Below are 24045 nucleotides of genomic sequence, written 5' to 3' on the forward strand. Positions count from 1 at the left end.
CGATACAAAACAAAAATGTAAATAATGAAAGAAAACCATTTCATATCATTTATTCAGTACCTACTTTGGTGTATGAAAGGATAATGTGTTTTTAAGAGAAGCTGTAAAACTGGACAATACAGATAAAAAAAAATAATCTGCAATTTCCACAGTGTTTAAGCCATCTAGTGGGTCAGTATAGACCCTTGAGAAGCCTGTTCCAACCCCTGGGCCATTTAACATCCCTGACATACAGGTGTGACCAGAAATGTAGTCACTTTAGTCTAAACGATCAGTTAACTCTCTACGGCTTTAAAATGCTGCTCATGGTTTGCTGCTTTTGTTGTTTACATCCAAAGTTTGCACAAAACAGACATGCATTAAACAATCTGTATGAAAACGTGTATAAGTAAAGACAACAGAGATTTAGGAAAAATTTAACTGATATTTTCTAACTACAGTACAGTTTTTGAACACTGTAGTATAATAAATTTAAAGGTATAGGCTTAATTATTTATTGATTGCCATCCAACCTTCAAAAGTCTCTCATGTCAGTTTATTTCTAAATCAAATTTTCATATGTATCTGTTAATACTGTGTTTATGTCACCGAAGGGCCCCACGGTGGTTTTTGCTCCTCTCTCTCCTCCTTCAGATGGAAGGACTTCCCAGTAGTGGGACTGGATCCGCTGCAGCAGCACTGACGCTCCCTATGGCTTCAGTTAGCTGGCTAACTGCGGCTAGCTAATCCAAAGCTGCGGGGAAAAATGTTGACTTTCCGCGCTTTGCTAACTGGCCGGTATGGTTGCAAAGTCGAAGGATTGTGCCATGACTTTACCTCACCGTGCTGTTGATGTTTTCCGAGCCTTGAGTTATGCTCTCACGAAAGAAAAGTAAGAACGAAGCGTCCAAACCAGCCGAGGTACACGGGAAGTATGTGAAGAAGGAAACGTCGCCGCTCCTGAGAAGTAAGCGCAACAAGTGGTTAGCTTGTCAGCTAGCCCCGAATAGCATCACTCAGCTCGCTAGTTAAAGTTAAACACTGTTAAAGCTTAGTTGGCTAACATTAACAAGTAATGTAAAATTACTCTGTGGGAACATTTATACTTATTTTTAAAGCTCCCACGATTGTAAACAGCAGTTTAATGCTGTACAGTCTAACCAAACACAGCTACGATGATAGTTATTGTAGCTAAATGCTACATGAGCGCCAGTTGTAGTGTATAAAGTTATAAGATAATGCTTACAGCTCTAAATGACTCAGCTAAAGGCATATTATACTAGTAGATTAGTTTAGTTAAAAGTATTTTTTTAGTGTCTGTAATGACTTATGATTATTGTGATAGCTGCTGTTAGGTGTTTCTATTAGAGTATCTATAGAAGTATTATGAATGTTCACTGGAGTGAAAATAGCAGTATTTTGTAGAAATGGGGGTATTACTAAATTACCTTCTCGTGTAAAAGTTTTATTCGAGAGTCAGTAAACATTATAATTCAGGTATGAAAATTAAAAGTACGCGATTTGGCTCCTATTAGTAAAATATTCTGTTTTTATTATGGGTTTTTTGTTTTGTTTTGGTTTTTTCAAGTCATCAGGCATGAGCAGCTCCAAGATATTGTGTTGCCTTTTATTGACATTTGCTCTGCTGACCTGATTGCAGATCTTATGCCCTCCTTCATCCGTCATGGACCCACTATACCCAGACGCACAGAGGTCCCTCTGCCAGAAATGGTGCCTTCTTCCTACCCTTTGGCACCCAGCCGGGAACCTGTGGTGTCCCGTAACAAGAGTGTCCTCCGTACCCATGTGCAGAAGACTCCTCATGAGGTGGCCCGCACAGAGAGCCACCGCTTGTCTGCACCTCCGTACCTGCCTCGCAGTCTGGGAGACATTTCGCATGAGTATGGAGGCTCATCACAGTCCTTCCTTACAGACGTGAGTCCCATGTCTGAGAATGGAGATGCCCGGTATTATTACCCCTCTGAACCTTATTATGAAAACCAGCAACATCAACAGCAGCAGCAGCGCCAGCCAAGGAGAGTCCCAGACCGCTTTCCTGAAGACTATAGATACTACGAGCACAATGAGCACAACTTCCAAAGACATCCCCGACAACATACTCCCCCAGCTCCAAACAGACCCCCTTCAGGTAGATTTTACATTTCTTTGTGAAGCTCCCTTTTAACGCTGTTCATGTCTTTATTTATATATTTTAACGAATTTAAAGAGGTTTTGTGATAAAAGCAAGAAACACCTAGTTTCAGAAAGTTTATGACTGACATCCCATCAGCAACTTTTTAAAATTTCCCCTTGTAGACCTTTTTTTTTTTTTTTTTTTTTTTTTTTTTTTTCAAACCCTTGTTTCTTTGGTGTATGGCAAGATGTAGTAGTGTCAGTGGCTGTACTAATGTATAATTTCTGTTTTGAGTATTATGGATGGTTGTCCAACTACACAGAGGCCACTCTGAAAGGAATGCAGGCCACTAGTTGTCAAATTGAAAAGAGCAATTTCATTTCAGTCTTTATTTTACTGCTCTGTGTTGTAAACATTACTATGATGTAAGTGTAATTACATTGAGATGGGGGGGGGTTGGGGGCACGGGAATGCTTCTTGTCCTCCTCGTACCATAAAGACACTTTTATTTTGTGGCTGGCTTGTCAGTGTCATGTATACAGTTCAGTATTATGTCAGGCCTGCCGATCATGTAGCCTTGTTTGGAGTAAAGTCAAACAAGCATTAGAGGCTCTGCATTTTTCACCACTGTGTTTGCTGAAACTTTCTGCCAGCAAACTAGTAATTTGCACATTGCCCCCAGTCAAATGTCTCAGCCTCAAACTGCTCGCTAGCATGAATCATCCTTGTTACGTATGTGCTGATCTCTTTATGCTTGCATTTAAAACACAGTGAAGTTTGAGAGGGGTCACCCCTCAAACACTGGCAGACGTTTTTTCATTTTGATAACAGCATGTTTTTGTCCCGTAAATAGTACTTTTTAACAAGAAAATAATCAAATCAAAGCAGTTTGAAAATAACTCAGAAGTTAAATGTTGGTGCAGGGATTGACGTTATTTCTGAGTTGCGTGTGTTCAAGTAGTGAAGTCAGAAGAAAACAAGGGAAAGCATGATTTGTTTTGTTCTTTAACAAGGTAAAGTCATTCAAGCATCACTTTGAATATAGTGCAGTCTTTTTTTGTGCTTAAAAACAACGCTGTAGCATGTTTGTGCATGACGCCCAGTCAGTACAATGCCACTATATGTTATTACAGCGTGGCTCTGTGGTATAGTTGGTCACATTTGCTTTAAACTGAAATTATGGTTCAGTGGGGGTGGCATGCTGGCCCATCTACCTGCAGAGACCGTCTGTTGTTGGACAGTGTCCAAAGTATGTTGTACAACCGGTCTGTGGGCTACTCTTGCTTGTCCTTTTGTTGGTCCATCAGGCAGCCAGGTAGAAGCACAAGCTAGTGCCCAAGCCCAGATAAGGAGGGTTGTATCACACAAGCATCTGCTGGAAAATCTCAGCCAAATTGGGTATGAAGATCTTGTGTGGCAACCCCTTGGGAAATAAAAGAGAGTATATACTGTTTAAGTGGTGTCCTATACTATACTGAAGCCCCACACACCTGCTGTTTAAACCTCGTGTTTGCAAAGGGCAGCCAGTTAAAAGAAAGAGCGGTTAGTTCTGGATGAACTGAGGGGCTTTGTCAAGGCTTAACTCTTAATAGGGCACTCATTGAAATACTTGGAAATTCAAGTCAGGTTGTGCTGTTCTGTGACATGATTCTTTGACACAACAGCATTTTCCCTCTTTCTATAAACGACCTGATCAGACAGCTGCAAAAAAAAGGACAGAATGTTTTTGAGTCGATAAGTGTAGATTTACTGAAAACAAAAAATATTGACGAATAAATTGTACATATTTACTAAGAAGTGGAAAAATAGCATTATATGTACTGATTGTACCACTTTTTTTCTTATATGTAATTAAGTCAAAGATAAATAAAAAAACAAATAGTGAATTATTAAATCAATTTTAGTAGAAAAAAGTCTCACAGTAAAAATAAACAACTATATATGACTTTTAAGTATAATATAAAACGGAGGAAATCACATTTCATAATTCTAAACTTGAAAATGTGTACAAGTGTTTTAACCTTCTCAATGGATCACTGTTTAATGTTATACAATGCTGTGGCATTATCCAGTGTACTATCAAACTTAAAGTCCTACATTATAACGTGCTATTTCTTAAATAGCATGTTCTGGGCCACTGCAGATTTATCAGATGTCACTGTCTGTCACATAGCTTGATCTTTCCTGATTGGTTGGGAGAAAGTTCCACACCTCACAGACATATGTGGTTCCTCACCTGATAAAAGCGGTTGATATGAGACAATTTAGGCTTATTTTGAACTCGTGCAAAAAGCTGCTGAGCTACTAGAGTCCAGGTGTAAAACAGAAATGGGCATAAGTTGTCCCTCTGCAAACCCTGAAAGGGTGAGCCTGGTATAGTTAATCATGTTATTTTCTTGTGTGTGATTGATGTTTTCATAAATGATCCCAGTTTCTCTCTCTCTCTCTCTCTCTCTTCTTTCCATGTTTTCAGTGGTGTTTTCCCTAACGTGATGTTATCAGTCTACCCACTTTGTTTCATTCAGCCCAGCCATTAGCTCACAAGCATGATTGTAAAATTTGCTGCTTCTCACTGTAATCTAAGAAATTCCTGTGATGTTTTGAGCTTTAGGTCTGCTGTGAGCATTTTTTTTCTGAAGGAAAGGGCAGACATGATGATCATGATGATGAGATGGGGGTGGTGTAGGAGGAGGAGTGCATTTCTGTGGAGCTCTCACACATTCCTTCCCTTCATTCAGCAGCTGGCAAAGAGCTCCACCTCTGTTGCTGTCACTCTAGCGTAGAATTTATCAGATTGTAGCCGCCATTTCGCTGAGATCCTTTAGCGTTCCCCTGTATTTGGAATTCTTGGTTTCTGCAAGCTCATTTGCTTTGAGTCATGGCACTTCTCGCTCATCCACATCCACACAGCTGTCGACTTGACATTCCTCGCTGACGTTATTCTCCAATAAAAGTACAGGACCCGCTGCGTGAACCCTCTCTGCTGTCGGCTCTTACAGCCATTTGTTCTGGCCCAGTGAAAGGCCCTGTGTGTATGGCTGGCCATGCAGAGCTCTCTGCCTTCCTGTCTAAAAGTATCAACAATCCCATTTCCTACCATTCATCACACAGTGTCACTTAGAATAAGATGCCCCTCAATCACAGAGTCGAGCAATCTCAGTTTTAAAGTTTAAACGCTGTACTGTCCTCTGCTTTACATGACACTTTCCCACACAGGCGGTTTTTAAGAAATTTCTCCAAATATTTCTTCTTTCCCAGGGGCGCTGTTAGCCGGCAGCTGCTCCTCTGTATGGTTGGTCAGACATCTCTGCCTCTCCCTCAGGGTTTCTAAAAAAGAAATGTTTGTTCTCCTCAGCCATAGGTCGAATACAGGCCAAGTCTCTGGGGAACCTGTCCAGTCTGACGGGGGAGGACCTCCCCCTTCCGGCCGGTTGGACCGTTGACTGGACCATCCGTGGCAGGAAGTACTACATCGACCACAACACTAACACTACACACTGGAGCCACCCTCTCGAGAGGGAGGGGCTCCCTCCAGGCTGGGAGAAGGTGGAGTCCGCTGAGTTTGGGGTCTACTATGTGGATCACATAAACAAGAGGGCACAATACCGTCATCCATGTGCTCCAAGGTATAAAGCATTAAAAAACGCTGCTTTTAGTTCTTTAAGCAACTAAAGTTCTACTATTTCTTTACTTAGTAGAAAACTTACCACAATAGAGATGATGTTTCTTTGTATTCTAGCGTACCTCGCTACGATCAGCCCCCACCACTACCACCTCCCGTGGCCTATCAGCCACGTCCTGCAGAGAGGAACCAGCCAGTCCTCGTGCCAGCTAACCCATACCACACAGCCGAGATCCCAGACTGGCTGCAGGTGTATGCTCGTGCACCACTCAAGTGAGTCTAACTCAGTCTTACCTGACATTTGTCTAGTTAATAGTATTCTGGTCAGTCAATAATCAGTAAATTTACAAACAAAGGGAGGTACTAAAAGGAGGAATCTATGGAAGCTTGTTTATGGAAGCCACTGGGGGGAAGAAATGCCGCCCATAAGTCAAAATTCGGGGTTAGTATCTCAAAATTTCAACTTAATAATTCTAAGTTTCTTATTGTGCTTTTTATTTAATCCTGGACATAATGGTTTTTTGATAGTAACCAAACAGGCGAGTTATTTTCAAGCTCTTACCAAAAGTGTAGAATCAGTATTTTTTGGTAGTTTTGGTCAGTTGACCTTATAACTCACAAAAATGGAAAAGCATGATGTTTATACTTAGGTACCTAAATATGTAATGTATTTATTGTATAGTGTTTTTTAATACCTCAGAAAACATGTATGTTTATTTGTGGAAAACTGCACAACCAGCCATGTTCCCTAAAGTTTCTGCCAGGGACTTTCAATATTCCAAATCAGTGTTTATTTCAGTTTGTACATATTGAATAGCGAAGCCCTGAAAAAAAATCTTACTAAATAAAAGTATTTTTGTCACAAAGAAGTCACTGATAGATCTTCAAACCAGCCCAAAGGGTAACTTTAAAGGTACAGTGACTCTCCTCTCCTTTACATCAGGTACGACCACATCTTGAAGTGGGAGCTGTTCCAGCTGGCAGACCTGGACACGTACCAGGGCATGCTGAAGCTGCTCTTCATGAAGGAGCTCGAACACATCGTCAAGTCCTACGAGGCGTACCGGCAGGCGCTGCTGTCGGAGGTGGAGGCACGCAAACAGCGGCAACAGTGGTACGCCCAGCAGTCTAACAAGAACTTCATAGGGAACATGTGATGTGTGTGCGTGTGTGTGCAGCAGGAACTTCTCGATGCCACACCTCTCTGAGGTTTCCTCAGTTTGGGAGCGGTCAGAGCTGCCTTTGAAATCATGATTGACTCTTAATTGCCTCTTTACCAAACACATCTGTGCCTTTGCTTGATCCAAATATATCAGCCAGGAGGTCGAGACACATATATGGCCAGGGTGGGGGCCATGTGACACTCCGTTTATGGATGACTGATAGAAACAAAAACAAAACAAAAAAAACACTAGAATGAAGAAATAATGTGTTGCATCATGGGAAACTGCTTGTGGTTCCATTGAAAGCCACCGACCTGGGAAAATTGCTGTTTGAATTCCTTTTTTAAAGACTGAGAAGCACAGAGTGTGAAAAATCAGCTCTGGGTATTTGTTGCAAAAGCATCCTGACATTGTGCCTTTAATAAAACAAAGTGCGGCAGTTTTACGTCTGCTCATATCGTGTATACGCCAGCTACTCCGTCATTTTTTCCTGTGGGAGAAAGCGACAGGCAGCTTTTTCTAATTTGACTTCATGGCTTCTTTCCTTTGCTCTGTTTCTCTCATAAACTGAAACCACACACAGAAAGTGTACATTGTTCCTTTTTTTTTATGACGTACTTTTAAGACAATCCACCAAAACCTTAACAGATATTTAATTTTTGATTTTTCTTTTTTGATTGATGAAGCATCAGATTGGATGCGGTGGTTTGAGCGTCTCTCGGCTCTTGGCATTATTGTTCGTCAGGAAAATTCACGTTTTTGTGCATTTAATTAAACACAAATAAGCTACTGGAACTTTTTTAAAGAAGTCACATTCATTTTGCCAAAAACTTTACTTTCCCTTTGTTTCAGTTTTTTCATGCTTTATGTTTATGGCCTGACATCTTGCTTCACTGATATAACAGAAGTCCAGGTTCTTGGATGCATATTCTACTGATCACTAATCAGCTTTTATCTCCTCTTAAGATACTCAGAAATGTTTTCTTACTTTTTTTTTTTTTTGTCTACTGGAGACCAGTGATAATGTGTTATTCTCAGTATATAAAATGTTTAAGGAGTCCTGTGTATCAGAGGAACCTAAACATTTCTGAATGTCCTAAATGGGAGCAGTGGAATAGGTTTGTACAGAACATTGGGCTTCTCTTTGCAATAAGGCCTCTATCACATCTTCTCAGAACAATGTCAACAGTTTGTTCATACCTGATTTTGTGAATTGCAATTACAGGACATAAGCAATAAAGTCTGCAGTGAAGAAAAATACACGTATGGATGTACAGTTGTTGCCTCCTGCTGCTTGCCTGTCTTCCCACAGTGTTTTATAATGGCAGAGCCATTTAAAACACTGCCGGTACGCCTCGTAGGACTTGTATTTAAAACATTTCTGATTGTAAGAAAACTCAAGTCTAGATTTCATTAATTTGGTCCATCTTTATTAGGTCTTTTCTTTGCAACTGAATTTTTTTGCAATGCGTGTGCTGAAAACTAAGCAGAGTCAATTTGAAGGAGCTCAGAAAAAAAGGTTGATTCATTTGACCTTTCAGTCCTCCCACCACTTTGAGAGGTGATGCTTTAGGAATGAAAGAAAAGCTCTGTCTCACAGATGAGATATTCCAACACAGTGTAAACAAATACTGCTCTTCTGACTTCTTAATGGACACAACACCCAAAAACATAGTCATGAAATAAAAAGGGATTTCAGAACGTCACGAATCTTAAACTGGTCTTGGATGGTTCTTTGTGTGAAGGCCTCGCTGATGTTGATTATACATTGTGGAAGACTCTAGAAGCCACTCTGCTGCAGTGCCTTTAAATTTTCAACCCTTGAGGTCAAACCTCACTATAAACTTGCTAAATATGCATGACAGTGTTCCTGTACGGTTGGTGAGCAGATCTAAATGGGAGGGGGAAAGAAAAAAAAAGACAGAAAAGTTTTGCTGCAGTTTTGTATGTGATGCAGACATTTTACAGCGCAGTGACTCAAGGAGTTAAAACAGTGACCGCAGTTGTACAAATATACAGTAACAGTCTACTAAGCCGAAGTATTCAAACACCAAAAAAGAGCCATCACCGATACAAGCCTTTTGTTTAAAAATGCAAGCTGTTGTGGAAACACGAAAAGCCTCTTTCACCATGCAGCAGTTTTGCACAGATGATTCGGTTTAAGTGTGAGAAGATGATGAAAGAGATGTGGAATGAGGCTCCGTTTCCAAAGCAGGCCTGTCGCCACGCCTAATAGCTTCTAGCTTTGATTCCCCCGGTGGCCACAGAATAGCTACATTCCTCGGATTTGCTCGAACATTCAGTGAAACACACAACAATGGCTTCGTCAGCCCCCCCCCCATTACTACATCACAATGGAAACCTAACCTTGCTCTTTCCTCCCAAACCTCAAACTCCAAATGCACATATAACGATCACTGGGACGATGCGTGATTACAAAACTGCAAGCAGACTATAAAGTGAGATAATGTCGGCTATGTTGTGTAAACTTTTGTCTCTCCCACCAGTGCCGTAGCACACAGATACACCAAGCCCTAAAACTACCTCGTGTGCCATGGAGTGTCTGCATGTAGCCAGGCTGCAGCAGGTGAGACATCTTTTTTTTTTTTTTTTTTTTTGTCTTTTTTTACATGTTATGGCACAATACCAGTTAGCACAACCATTCAGCTATTTTTTTTATAAAGTATACCTGCTTTTAGAGCTTAAAGATGACAGACATTAACCACTTACCATGCTGATGATGCTTGTAACGCCTCATTTAATATACAGTACATATTTTGTCTTTCAAACATTGCAGGTCATAGATATTGTTCCTTATAAACAACACTAAAACTTCAAAGAACAGAACAATTGTCACAAATGGGGATTTCACAGATTTGAATATACTTTAAAAATCATTGTCAGTGACGAATGATGGAGAAAAAAAGAAACAAAAAGAAACGATCGATGAGAAATAAACAGCAGTCTCCTCCAGCAGAGTGCCCGTGGTATCTGTACAGGTGTGTTTGCTTCACGAACTAAAGGTGAGAGACCATGACACATTGCATCCAATGCTTAGAAGCAGCCACCCACTGAGGAGATGCTCTCGGCATATGCATGAACATTAAACAGTCCGTTATAAGGGTTAAAGAAGTGAACGACTGGTAGTGGCGGGCTGCGGCAGCCAGTACCAGAGTTAAAGAGTGCCTGATGGGTGAGGGCATTCGTCTGCCTTCCTTCTCCTCCGCTTCCTCCCTCGGTCCATCACGAGGAAATCTCTGACGTGTTCTGTCTTTTAACTAATCAGTCCCTCTTCTTGTCCTGCTCCTCAGCCACCTCCTCCACCTGATGCCCGGGGAAGGCGTGGTGATACAGGTGCCTATGATTGGCTGCTACATTATACAGCTTGTAGAGAGCCTATGGAGAGAACATGGAGCTGGTTAGTTATTTATCTTACAGATTACTTTTGCAGGAAACACCTGAGTTACAAAGTCACACATACACAAGATCACGACCAAAAAGTCCATTCAGTCATTTACCCATCATGCATGAACATCCTTATAGTATTAGAAATATAAGCTGGTAGAGCAAAAGCTATGCACACATATTTTGTACAATGATCAGTGTATATCAAGTGGTTTATCACTGCATCTGTATACTTTTAGAAACAGAAACTGAAGAGCCATGATTTGGGTTTCTATTTTAATCTAGTCATATGGATTAGAGGCATTTCAACACTGATAATGATTTTTTGACTTCCTTTGTGCATTTGTAGGCCTGAAAACAAATTATCCTTATGTAACTTATTCACTTTGTTTGCTCTCTTTATTTCCACACTGCTGAAACATGCACAGCAGGCTTCCAGTGGCTACTTTTATCAGTTTTCTTCATTCATATTTGATTTGAAACACTGAATCAACTGCTTCATAAATGTTACATCGGCTGATTCTGACAACAAAAAATGGAAAGAGAAAGTGAGCTCTGTTGTGAGAGCTGTTGTAAAGCAGGTTGATTTAAGCCTGATTTAATAAGCTTAAAATGGGAAATCAGGGCGCACTCAGTTGATGTCCATACATAGCCCACTGTTTACATATAAAATTTAAACTTTAGGTCATTTTTCAGGACAATACAGGATAATCCGAGTATATTTTCTGCTGGGACACCACAAAATATGAAAACAAACTCAATTTGAATTTGATTAACACGTCATTCACAACTAAAAAGACTATAGAAGGTTAAATATATGTAATGGCTGCTTAGAAATAAAAGCCAGTACAGATGACTAGCGTAGAAAAGTGTTCTACCCTTTCATAAAACTCACGGTGGTGAGCACAGGAAACTTACAGGACATCGGTTTTGCTCAATCGTTCATTTTTTAAATTTAAGTTTCATAGAATAATCTGCTTTAAAGTCAAATGCCATGGATTTATACGTCTCGGCTTTTTCAGTCCTGGGATTTTCCGTATGGCACATTTTGTTTCAGAAGTTTAGACGAGGGAGAGAAGCAGTCTGTTTGGAAAAAGCTTTGTTTGCATCGGGCCAACGGCATTAAAAACTGCACTATTACCATAAAAATAGGCCTTTCATCAAAGTGCTGATCGGCCTAATAATAACTATTATTCATAGAGTAATATAACAATGCAAATTTTGATCCATAAGGGAAATCATCTGAAGTCTTAATTTGAAAATATCTTCAGCAACTGTTTAAATTACATATAGACGAGCCAAATATGATTTCAACCATCAAAGCTAAAAGCAACCTGCACATCAACAGTATCAAAACTCTTAGAGTGGAGAGGAGAGCACAGGCTGTAATATCTGCTAAACTGAGATGGTTTACTGTAACAGAAAAATCAGGTGTTCATACAATTCATCATAACAGTTAAATAAAGTCATTAAAAATTAAGACACATACAAGCACAAAAAGCAAACTTTGCATCCACCTGTGCTCACAATCATAGAAATTCAGAAATTATATTTAGTCTTGCACACAAAGATAGCAGCTGCAGAGGAAGTTTTCCAAAGGTGCACAAGAAACAAGGGCGGACCATTTTTAATTCATAAAGCGGCCTTAAGGTGTGAATTGAGGTGTCTTCGTTCAGGGAACATAAGGCTGCACAAGGAGAAATTTAACTGTAGCTCAGGGAACTTGAGCAGAACTTGAGTTTGGTGACAATAATCTCATAGAAATGCATCAGTGGCAATGTGTTCTTGTTAATACTTCCAATTGATTTGCTCTACTTACCTCGTTTGTGCTTCCCTGCAGAGGCGTTAAAAGAAACAAACATATACAGTGTGAGCACATGTAGTGAACATGTAACACATACAGCACATACAGATCCTTCGCTAACAGTGCACAATTATTGCTCTTAAGCTTGTATGGATTTGCCGCCACTAATAAAGGAGGTTTTTGCCCCCTAGTGGTTTAAAGACACTCTTTAATTTCAAACAGATATGGATGGATACTGTGTATTGTATTTGTCTTTAATGGTTAAAGTGAAAAGGCGATGACATAAATGAAATTTGCAGTTAAAATGTGAACATTTGCTGTTTTGTTCTCACATTAAAATAAAGTAAATGTGTGCAGATAAAAGAAAAAGTAATAATTAATAATTATTATTTATTTTTACCAGTGACTCTGGTTTCATAAGTTTTTCCTCAGTTTTCATCTTTTGTAACACGGCAGCTAGAGCAACTTGAGCTCCAACCATGTGTTTTATTGCTAATAACAAATCTGATATCTGCTGTTAAAGGCAAAAGATGTTAAAGTTCACACATCAGTGAAGCAGATTCAAAACACACTTTAACTGAAATACAGCAAAAGTTCAAATTGTTCTGATAAAGTGGAGACATTGTGCGACCTTTAAAGTGTCTCATTTTTATTTGTTCTCTAAATAGGGTCAAAAACGTTAAATCACTAGAGATTATTAGTTTATTTTAACCTTCTGATCCCCTAGTCTGCTGATATATAAGTTTACAACCAAGGAGCTGATATGTGTTATTATTTTAGTTTGTTAAAAATTTCTGTGCCTATTCTGATCAAATTGGCCTTTAGTGTTTGTTTACAGTACAGCTCCAGATCCAGTGTTGTCCCACTTGCTCTTATAATAATTATTATAAGATTATATTTTTGTCAGTTTCTAGTTTCTGGACGGACTACAAATCTATTCTCCACTCGTAAAAGTGGGGTACATGCTGCACTCTGCTGGATCTACATAATAAAAGGAGGGTTTGTACTGTATGTACTGATTTCCCAGTGTTTGTACTGAACAATGCTACTGTCAGTGCTTGATGATTTGGTGGACTGCCTCAATCTGATAAGGGACTGAAATAATTTTGTGCATGTTTTCCATCTTATCTGCTTTGCCACAAATGGTTCATTAACTTCTTTAAAGACTGAGCCTTGTCTCAGGTTTGATAACTAAAGGCTCCACCTTAAAACGGGTGGAATATATATTAAAATCTTTGATTATTCACTCTGAATTATTCTTAGACACTACAATAGGTCTGATTAGTTTGCTTTTGAAGGTATCATTGTGATGTTTATCCAGTTGAATTGAGGTTTGCAAATGTGAAAAGGGTTGATTACATCTGGAAACATCATATTCCATTAACATTAATTACAGGACACTGTAGGGAAATTCCTATTGGGAGCCGAGCCCCCATAAAAGTTTGAACCTACAGTCGTCCCTAAACTAATCAAACCGCAAGAGATACCAGACCTGATAACAGTATAAGTGCTCAAAACCTGAATGCATGTAATGATTTTCACTCACCTGACATCTTTTAAATTCAATACCAAACAAATCGTTCTCCTTTTTTCTTACTTTTATAAGTTGTACAGAATCTAACCAGCCACCATTACCATCTAACTACTGATAAGTTAGACAGGTTATTCTTTTTATTTACCTGGTCCCACAGCGCACCAGCAACCTGGTCAATGACGGCACCGAGTTCTCGGTATTCCCCAGAGTACCGGATGTATGCCCAGGTGCACAGAGTGATCAGTGCCAGGCCGAGGATCATGTTGCACAAGCTGGCAATGATGTCCACGCCCACAAAGCCTGTGATGCCCGCGGCTACGTACATGACAAAGATGACCACGAACAGCGTGGCCGGCGTGCGGGCTGCGTGGAAAATGTTCTTGGAGTCATTGTGCTTGATGTACTGGACGAACACCTCGTCGATCTCTCCCTCCAGCTGCTGCAGGTAGCGGCGGCTGAACTCTTCACCTCCCATCTTCTTCACACCCTTAAACACCTGCAGCGCCTCCTCTCTGATGGCGCTGTGTCGGGCTTGCAGCTCACTGGGGGCGAGGAAAGGCCGATCACCTCCACAGACCTGTGAGAAGTGACAGCAGTGAGTCAGTGAAGTCACTTGGTAGCTACTGGACATTCACTTACAAATCTGTTTTCACCTACCTCCTCCATTTTCTTGTTGTACAGATCTTTTGCAGCTGCAACAGCTGCTAAATTATTTGCCTCAGCTGTGGCCTGAGGGGAAGCAAATGAGAATATCATGTAAGAATCAATGTCAAGAACCAGAAGTTAACAGTATGGATAAGCTTACAGCAGTGATCAGAGGTTTACGTCCACTCATCATTGATTTTCATGGTTATTTGGGGCTTTTAAGGATTTCTTTGAACTCTTCTTATATTATTATCAAATATATACATACGTCTAAACTCATATTTTGTAGTATTTTTAGTAGCCATCAACAACCTTCTGGCATAATTATGGCTGGATATTTGACCAATGATTTCGGCAAAATTGGTAGAGTTTATTTAAAGTGGCTGGTTTCCTGCAACAGACCTGGCTTTTGAGCATAGTCAACAAATTTTCACTAAGGTTGAGGTTGGGGCTTTGGGAAGGCCATTCCATAAGTTTTGATGTGTGTTTGGGAACATTGTCTTATAAGTTTCCTCTAGCTGTTGATTTGAGATGAAGTTGAAGAATTTGGAGATAATCCTCCTCCTTTATTCCATCCACTTTGTGCAATGTACCAGTACCACTGGCAGCAAAACAGAGCATGATGCTAGCACCACCATGCTGGACAGCTTGTGCAGTGTTCTTAAGTTTGAAAACCTAATTTTTGCTCCATGACAACATATCTGTTGTCATTTTGGCCAAATAGCTCAATATTTGACTTCCTTCACTGTGGACAGTGACGCTGGTGTTCCAGCAGTTTCCGTTTCATGGCAGGCTTGAGCCTTGGTGGTTCCTGCGTTGTTCCTGAAAATCCTAATCAAGTTCCTCTCATGTAGGGGCAAGTTTGGGTTTTCTTCCAGACCTTGGCAAAGTGGTGACACATTTGTTTGAACTGATGATCTTGGAGCATGCAGTTGTTTAGAAATGGCTCCAAGAGACCTTCCTAACTTGTCTAACTCTACATTTCTACTTCTTGGATCTTCACTGAGTTCCATGGAGTTTCCCATTGTTCTGAGTATTGGTCAATCCAATGATTGCTGTCAAACAAATCCTTTTTATGCGGCAAAGACAAACTAGCAGTTGTTGTCAATCATGATCACTGATGAAAAGTTAACAGACCTTGGCTTTCACGGCTTAAAATACTGAGAGATCAATTACAAGACTGAAGTAACTGTAAATATATATTTCAACATGCATGTATACTTTTGACTCTCTGTGGAGTACAGAAAATCCAAAAATTGCACCAATTAGATTTAAAATTGTGCACTTGATTTTTGTTATTTAAAGTCATTAAGGATATATGCCATCCAACCATCCTACCCTGAAAAAAAAACAGTTCAAAGAAACCGTTATAATCCCAAAATTACCATTAAAATAATGTCCAGATGAGTGTATGTAAACCTCTGACCATAGGTGTATCTTGAGTGCAAAGCTTTATTGTATGTTAGCAAAATAATCATTAAAAATATACCTGTAGCATTGACTTTGGATGTGGCAGCTCCTCACCTTGGTAAATTTTGATGTAAGCCTAAAAATACAAAAAATTAAGACAAATGATGAAGTTAATTTGTTACATTTGATCAGTCATATATGGAAATATGGCACTATGAATAAAGAAAGAACAGTGTCTGGTCTTTGTGCATATCACCACGGTTCTTTGTTCTGACCTTGAAATACTCCAGCAGGCCTCTGCACGTGATTTTGCTGCCGTTGATCTCCTTCACATCGATGTTACGAGGACTGAGGAGCCAGGGGACCAAGACCTTCAGGTTGTTTATAAACTCACCATCAATCTCTAGACAGACAGGACAAAGGCTGGTGAGTGTGTACAGCATGGCAAAGTCACTCACTGACAGCAGAAGCCTTCTTCAGGACAAAATGCAAGACCCCAAAAACCTGCCCAGCAAGGCCTCGATGAGCATTAGAAAAACCTCCAGACCCCTCATATCTCAATCTGAGCATTTTCGGGATACATTTAAACATGTCTGGTCTATGGAGGCCCCAACAGCAACTTTTAAGACCTAATATCCTAATCGTAGATACCGCAGGACGGACCGAGAGGTACCATGTCATAATTGAAGTGAGGGAACTAAACAATATTAGGTGTTCAAAACTAGAAGTACATTTGCAGAGTGCATCCTCCACCAAGGCTAATGTCCAATGCTGATGCAGTATTTCAAATTTTATGGGGCCTTCTTCCACCCGAGCGTCAACTCCTCACCAAGTTCCAAGAAATTTGGCTGCAAAGTTTTTGCCTAGCCTTTCACAAACAATACTATTCCTGAATGAAAGGTGCATGTGGTGTAAGTGAGCAATGAAGAAAATGTACCTTTGATTCTCCCATCAAAGAGTGGGTTGGTGGCCACTTTGAGGCCAGGGTGAGGCATCAGGAAGCAGGAGATGTTGGTGAAGCAGGAGTGGATGTGTTTCCGCACATTCTGCAGCTCTTCGTGCTGGTTCTCTGAGATCTGCACCGCAAACACAGCGACACGCACCACGTTTAAGATGTGCTTCGGTTAAGCTAGACTCAGCAGCAGTGAGCAAACACATCACAGCAAAGTCTGCACAGGAAACTGATGTGACAGGACTGAAAGTGGTGTGACAGTCTGACTCAGTAACATCTGTGATGTCTGACCTTAAGTCTCTTTTCGAGGAACTTCATGCCGCCTTCCTGTCCATAGGGAAACTCATATGGAAAACTCCAGTCTCGAACCAGGAAAATCATGGACTAGAAAGGAAATGATTTTCTTGTGTTATAAAGTGTGCTCACTCAAATAATTTTGAGACATAAAAATGTGGTAATAGAAATACTAAAGATATTTCTATTAAATAGAAAATACCTGGAATGGTTTCAGGAAAGTCTCCTCCATAGCTAGTCTTCCATACTCAGTGAAAAGCTAAAATAAAGTAACAATATTTTAACAAGTAATTTGAAGAACTAATGTGTGAGGATGATAATTTTGATATTAATATATAAACAAGTCTGTTGAAGGAGTTTTAGTACTGTGCAAAAGTCTTGAACCACACCCAATTTATTTATATTTTACTAGGAAAAAATGGAAATAGCTCCAGTTATTGAAACATGTGAAACTATATATGGAAATACAATTTATAAGGCAGAAACAAAGTTCTTCTTTGGATTGTGGCCACCTTTTATTATGTTTTGTGTCAAGATAATCCCACACTGCTTCAATAATATTGAGGTGGGGAAACCAATCCACAACTTATAGTGTTTCATTGTACTTTTTTCTTTCCAGGTATGCTTTTGCTGCATTGACAGTGTGTTTGTGTTTGGGATCCTTTTCATTGTTAAAAAATAATCTGAAAGAAGAGTATGGTAGACATAGGAAGAGATGGAGGAAGATGTGGCAAACCTAAAGGGACAAGCCGAAAGAAGAAGAATTCATGTTCAAAATTAAGACCTGTCGCCACTGATTTTCAGTCCAGTTCTTGTGTAATCTGGCATACACCAGTCCTTTCACCCGGTTTCCCTTCCTTATAAATGGCTTTGGCAGCCTCCCTTCCACTGAGACCATTTCTGATAAGGCTTTAGTAAACAGTAGATGTACCAACTGAAGGGTCAGATGCATCTGTATAGTCCAGCGTCAGGTCTTTGCTGGATTCTTTTTTTCTGGTTTCTTAAGTTCATGACTTTCAGATACTGTTCATGTGCTTTAGATGGTTTATTTTAGACCTTTCATTTCTTTTTTTGTTCTCCGCTTGTTCAGTTTCCTCAAATTTTTAAGGACATACAGCACACCATGCTGAGATATGACATGCTCATACTTTGAGTTATGTGCCTTTTTATGCTTAAATGATTCATAGGTCAGTGTTGAGTGGTCTATCAAACCAAAAAAACATTCCCGTGAAAACGGTCAGATACAACAACTAGACTGAAAATGAGTAAAAAGCAGCCAAAGTCCAAAAAGAAAAAGAAACTTTAAAAGACTGTCAGAAAGCCTGGAGAACTATTGATCAAGACCACTTTAAAATATATAAGAAGGTCTGGCGAAACGAAAGGAGGGGGGTAGCTGAGGACTTTAGTGCAGTACTATATTTTCCTGTAATAACTGAAAGGCATTTTTACCTGCAAGTGCTGAAGGTCGTCCTCTTGCACATTCTGTGAGATGTTGTAAACCTGAGAGAGGCCACTGAGTTAGAGGGTTCTTTTCTTGAAACATGTACAACTTGAAGAATGTGATAAATCTGTCCAGGTTCGATTATTGACCAAGTAGTCCTATTTGCATTAAGGAACAAACAGGACTAGCGGGTATAAAATGTAAGACCTGTATCTTAGTTTGGTGTGTAAACCTTTGTTATAAAGTCTGAGCTTGCTACAAACACAGGAACTATTTTCTTTCCAAAACAAGCATGCAGCTAATTAACATTAGACCTCAGCCAAAAGAGGAAACAGGGTAAGGACAGATGAGCCATTTCTTCTGAATAATGATGCAGTTGGCAGGTGTGCTCGAGTAGAAAGAAAAGAACTAGTTGTGGAGACTTTTCACCCAAAACTAGACGTCACTCTTGTGGTGGCGCTAAAGGAAAACTTCTGGGGTCATTGAAGAATTTCATGGCAGTTTTATTTTTTTTTAAAACATCACTAAGCTAGTCCATCCCAAACAAAGCTCATCATCTGTATTATAAATAAAAACACAGAACATGCATGCATTTTTACAAATACTCAGTCTTTTCTAAAGCTAAGCTGGATCAGGTGACTGTAGGTCACTGCACCTGCATGGAGCTTATCATGGTGCTCAAGGCGAACACAGTAGCTGAATCCCTCAGCGTCGACTGGCTGTCAAATGTGCCTTGCGTGTCCATTAGCAGCACAGCGACCTGTGTGAGGAGACAGATGAACGCATTCACCTTTGCTGCAGGAGTCAGTATGTTCGCCGTGGTTCTGTTGTGCTGAGGAAAGTGAGCTTTGATACAGCGTGTGGAGTGTTTACACTCCAGAGAACAGAAAGTCCCTAAAGCAACCATTCATGTTCAGCAGCTCGTTTTGAATGAAACTAAAAAGAACGACCAAACTTTGATGCAAAATGTTAGAAACATTTGGCTGATGCAGGTATAAAAAAATGTCCTAAAGCACAAAAGACTCCTTTCAAGTCATCCAACCAAAGCTGCAGCTACGACTGTGAAGCTGAGAAGCTTTAAGACAACCTGTTGCCAGGCTCACTGACAATATAAAGGTGTCACTGTACAGGGAGTGCAGAATTATTAGGCAAATGAGTATTTTGTCCACATCATCCTCTTCATGCATGTTGTCTTACTCCAAGCTGTATAGGCTCGAAAGCCTACTACCAATTAAGCATATTAGGTGATGTGCATCTCTGTAATGAGAAGGGGTGTGGTCTAATGACATCAACACCCTATATCAGGTGTGCATAATTATTAGGCAACTTCCTTTCCTTTGGCAAAATGGGTCAAAATAAGGACTTGACAGGCTCAGAAAAGTCAAAAACAGTGAGATATCTTGCAGAGGGATGCAGCAGTCTTAAAATTGCAAAGCTTCTGAAGCATGATCATCGAACAATCACGCGTTTCATTCAAAATAGTCAACAGGGTCGCAAGAAGCGTGTGGAAAAACCAAGGCGCAAAATAACTGCCCATGAACTGAGAAAAGTCAAGCGTGCAGCTGCCAAGATGCCACTTGCCACCAGTTTGGCCATATTTCAGAGCTGCAACATCACTGGAGTGCCCAAAAGCACAAGGTGTGCAATACTCAGAGACATGGCCGAGGTAAGAAAGGCTGAAAGACGACCACCACTGAACAAGACACACAAGCTGAAACGTCAAGACTGGGCCAAGAAATATCTCAAGACTGATTTTTCTAAGGTTTTATGGACTGATGAAATGAGAGTGAGTCTTGATGGGCCAGATGGATGGGCCCGTGGCTGGATTGGTAAAGGGCAGAGAGCTCCAGTCCCACTCAGACGCCAGCAAGGTGGAGGTGGAGTACTGGTTTGGGCTGGTATCATCAAAGATGAGCTTGTGGGGCCTTTTCGGGTTGAGGATGGAGTCTAGCTCAATTCCCAGTCCTACTGCCAGTTTCTGGAAGACACCTTCTTCAAGCAGTGGTACAGGAAGAAGTCTGCATCCTTCAAGAAAAACATGATTTTCATGCAGGACAATGCTCCATCACACGCGTCCAAGTACTCCACAGCGTGGCTGGCAAGAAAGGGTATAAAAGAAGAAAAACTAATGACATGGCCTCCTTGTTCACCTGATCTGAACCCCATTGAGAACCTGTGGTCCATCATCAAATGTGAGATTTACAAGGAGGGAAAACAGTACACCTCTCTGAACAGTGTCTGGGAGGCTGTGGTTGCTGCTGCACGCAATGTTGATGGTGAACAGATCAAAACACTGACAGGATCCATGGATGGCAGGCTTTTGAGTGTCCTTGCAAAGAAAGGTGGCTATATTGGTCGCTGATTTGTTTTTGTTTTGTTTTTGAATGTCAGAAATGTGAATGTGGAGATGTTATATTGGTTTCACTGGTAAAAATAAATAATTGAAATGGGTATATATTTGTTTTTTGTTAAGTTGCCTAATAATTATGCACAGTAATACTCACCTGCACACACAGATATCCCCCTAAAATAGCTAAAACTAAAAACAAACTAAAAACTACTTCCAAAAACATTCAGCTTTGATATTAATGAGTTTTTTGGGTTCATTGAGAACATAGTTGTTGTTCAATAATAAAATTATTCCTCAAAAATACAACTTGCCTAATAATTCTGCACTCCCTGTAAATAGGTTAAACAAGTATATGTGTTATATTTAATTAAGCACTCAATTGCACTTTAGCCTACTCGTCCAGTCGTGGGATGAAATATAGTCTCACCTTTCTTCCGTCTGGTTTGTCCACCAGAAAGACCTCGCTCCAAATCTGGATCCCGGTGGTCTCCCTCTCTGAGCCGCCCCTCCAGGAGAAGCCGGTCAGAGGTTCTTCTGGATTGCCGAGCCAGTTTTCAGACGCCTGAGCACCGACGGATCACAGTTTAGTCTAACAGGTCAATTTACCCTCTATGACTTTGAAATATTGCATTTTTTTTATTTGATCTGCTGCTTGAAAAAAAAGATGGCATAAATATGATAAAGGAAGATAAAGAAATGCATAGCCATTTTAATCCAAGATTACTGTACATAAGCAGGTTGGTGCATGCATGTAGTAATATAATATCATAAATATTCTTCTTTTTTGCCAGTACCTTTGCTATATTTCAATTTTTTATGTGCTACACCAAATCACAAGCTAAATCTGGAACTTTTCCACTAGCACGGCTGAGCCGATTCACGCACACAGACTGTATGATCTATACCACGCAGACTGGAGTAATGCTTTTGCAGAGACTTACATGGTTGTACATGTAACGCAGCATAAAGTCCATGAGGAAAGACTTGCCCTTCCGGAAAGCTCCGGCCACGGAGATGGCCACCACCTCACGATCTCTGACCTCCTCAGACAGCAGGATGCGGCTCAGCGCCGCCTCATCCAGCTCAAAGGTGTGGTCATCTTTGACCAGCAGCACTTGGATAGGCCGAGCTCTTCCGTCTGGCTCCTCCTCCTCCGAGCTCCAATCATAGACATTTTTATCACTGAGGGACCCTGGAAGAGAAGACAGTCGTGGGAAATCATAAAACCTAAAGCAAGAAAACGGCATTAACATTACAGTCAAACACAGAGATGAAGGCAAAATGTTTTATTTAAAGAATTTATTGTGTCAATGAAACACCAACTAAAATGTTGACTGAACAGCGAGAACTTCTTCACAGGGATGATAAGCGCACTTAGCAGTCCATTAAGTGAGGAAACAGGAAAGTTGAGTCCATTACTCCTTCCTGCTTCAGCTCCAGATCAATAGCATGGCCTGCAAGCTTGTTAATAATATTCATAATGAATCAGGCCACGCTCTTTTTATCCGATGAGATCATGTGCATTCTGAGGTTTTTTTCCATACTTTTCCATGCAATGACTCAGTGTCTTTCCAGTCTCTGCTGTCTCATGTAGAGTGTAAGGGCTGAATGGGCTTCCTGCAATGATTGGAGGCTTTCCGAGCTCCCAAATTCCCCACATTGTAATGTTTGTTTACTGAAGACGAAAGAAAGTCCAAACACACACCACTAATTCCAGTCACTGCAGCTGTGGTGTTAATTTTGAGCTTTTAATGCAAATCAAAGCATGGATACAACTCTTTAAAAAGCAGCAGTGACAGATTAAGGAGTAGCAGACAAAATTTTAAGGATGTGCTAAATGATTAATAAAGGGTGCCAAGAATGCACAGTGAATAATTCAGCAGGGAATCATCCAAGGTTTCGTCTCAGGCTTGAAGGGGACTATCAGGGTGGCTTCACATCTCTTGCAATGGCCGCTTCAGCCAGGCCTGGCATCATGAGCCTGCCTGGTTAACCTGATCGTGTTCCTCTGCTGCTGCTGCTGCTGCCCTTAAAACAGCCGAAGACGTCAGAAGCGGTCTGCTTAAAGTGGGTCAGCCCAGATAAACTCTCTGATGACAAACAGCAGCATTTCACCCTTTTCCCCCTCACTCCCAATGCAGTCATTCAGCCCCTTCCTTTCCCTTGCAGACCTGAATTTAAAGTTAACACAGAGCATAGCGTGATGTCAGTGACAATCACCAACAGTGATGATGACATTAACGGTCAGGGTGCAGATGGTGGTCCTGAGGATGATGAGAGGCTATCTTCTGATGCAATATTACATAATTGTATGCCAGATGCACCACGTACAATCACGAGAAGCTCACTGTGATAAACAAAATACATCAGGAGGTGGTTTTCAGGCCTCTTAGGGAGGTTCAGAGAGCACTAACAGACATTTCCCTGCGCGCTGATCACTGAATAAAAATATAACACGTCTTAGAAATATAGGTCTGTGCTTGCTTATGCCTGATTAGACAATATTCCTGCAGAGACTCACAAAAACACGTATTTTTCACCATAAATGGCGTGATGCATTGCTGCATTAAAATAAATAAACACTGGTCATGATACGGTCAAAACGAAACCAAGCCTTTCATCATGGAGTCTAAGATAAACATCTTACTGACTTACACCCTCTCCTCCGCGGCAGGGAAGATAAAAAACGGTTTGTGCCGTCAAGAAAAGCAATGAAATATGAAATACTGTACGTACACTCACCCCAGCTGTCTCTTTCTGGACGGTGTTTCGCCATAATACTGTCGTTATATCCCTTTGATTGTGGGTTACTGAGCGACCCTAGTCGGTAATCATGAGTGTATATCGTGGGCTGGGAGAATGCCCTGGCTCCACCAAAACGATGCTCGTATCGCAGGAGGATGATGGAGCTTTTATCCTCAATGTGATGCAGCCATGCTGTATCTCGCTAGGGGGCGCAGTTCTAAAGCAGCGGCTTGAGGCATGGGACGACAGCTGAATGCAGTTCGGCTCATATTGCAATGTCTACAGAAAAGAATGATTAGCGGTTATGTGCTTGAAAGTGCGACCAGAAACGCATTTCTTTGTCGCTGCCTTCACGTGAAATTTTAGCTTCTACCGGCAGGTGGCGGTAATTACACAGAGGTTGGAAGGTATGCCCCCTTCAGGTGCGCCTTTGTAAAAATGTAAATTCCAAATGGGTAGAGTAGTAGTCAGTATGTTGTTAAATACTACATTCAATAAATAAATAAATACAAATTCCCCTCTTTATTGAACCGTTATTATACGTTGAACTGAACTGTAACTTTATGG

The 24045-nt window shown here is 40.6% G+C and overlaps 2 protein-coding genes across 3 annotated transcripts; one reads left to right on the plus strand and one right to left on the minus strand.

The window, feature by feature from the left end:
- Positions 1 to 608: 608 nt before the first annotated feature.
- On the plus strand, positions 609 to 8084 carry sav1 (salvador family WW domain containing protein 1). The gene is made up of 5 exons (XM_003442972.5): positions 609 to 946; positions 1640 to 2128; positions 5469 to 5739; positions 5853 to 6008; positions 6679 to 8084. The coding sequence occupies exons 1-5, from the start codon at positions 853 to 855 to the stop codon at positions 6890 to 6892; spliced, it is 1224 nt and encodes a 407-aa protein (XP_003443020.1). The 5' UTR covers positions 609 to 852; the 3' UTR covers positions 6893 to 8084.
- atl1 (atlastin GTPase 1) lies at positions 7630 to 23780 on the minus strand. Of its 2 annotated transcripts, none has more exons than XM_005477388.4 (14): positions 23470 to 23780; positions 21675 to 21925; positions 21161 to 21295; positions 19039 to 19143; positions 18392 to 18442; positions 17145 to 17201; positions 16940 to 17032; positions 16634 to 16772; positions 15972 to 16099; positions 15776 to 15832; positions 14299 to 14370; positions 13787 to 14218; positions 12123 to 12137; positions 7630 to 10294 (listed from the first exon to the last, which is right to left on the minus strand). In XM_005477388.4, the coding sequence occupies exons 1-14, from the start codon at positions 23507 to 23509 to the stop codon at positions 10181 to 10183; spliced, it is 1689 nt and encodes a 562-aa protein (XP_005477445.1). In that variant the 5' UTR covers positions 23510 to 23780; the 3' UTR covers positions 7630 to 10180. The 2 variants fall into 2 exon arrangements, with proteins under 2 accessions (XP_005477445.1, XP_003443019.1); XM_003442971.5 differs by having other exon boundaries at positions 23476 to 23777.
- Positions 23781 to 24045: the final 265 nt, after the last annotated feature.

The sequence above is a fragment of the Oreochromis niloticus genome, linkage group LG19 (genome assembly GCF_001858045.2).
Source record: "Oreochromis niloticus isolate F11D_XX linkage group LG19, O_niloticus_UMD_NMBU, whole genome shotgun sequence".
Classification (NCBI taxonomy): domain Eukaryota; kingdom Metazoa; phylum Chordata; class Actinopteri; order Cichliformes; family Cichlidae; genus Oreochromis; species Oreochromis niloticus.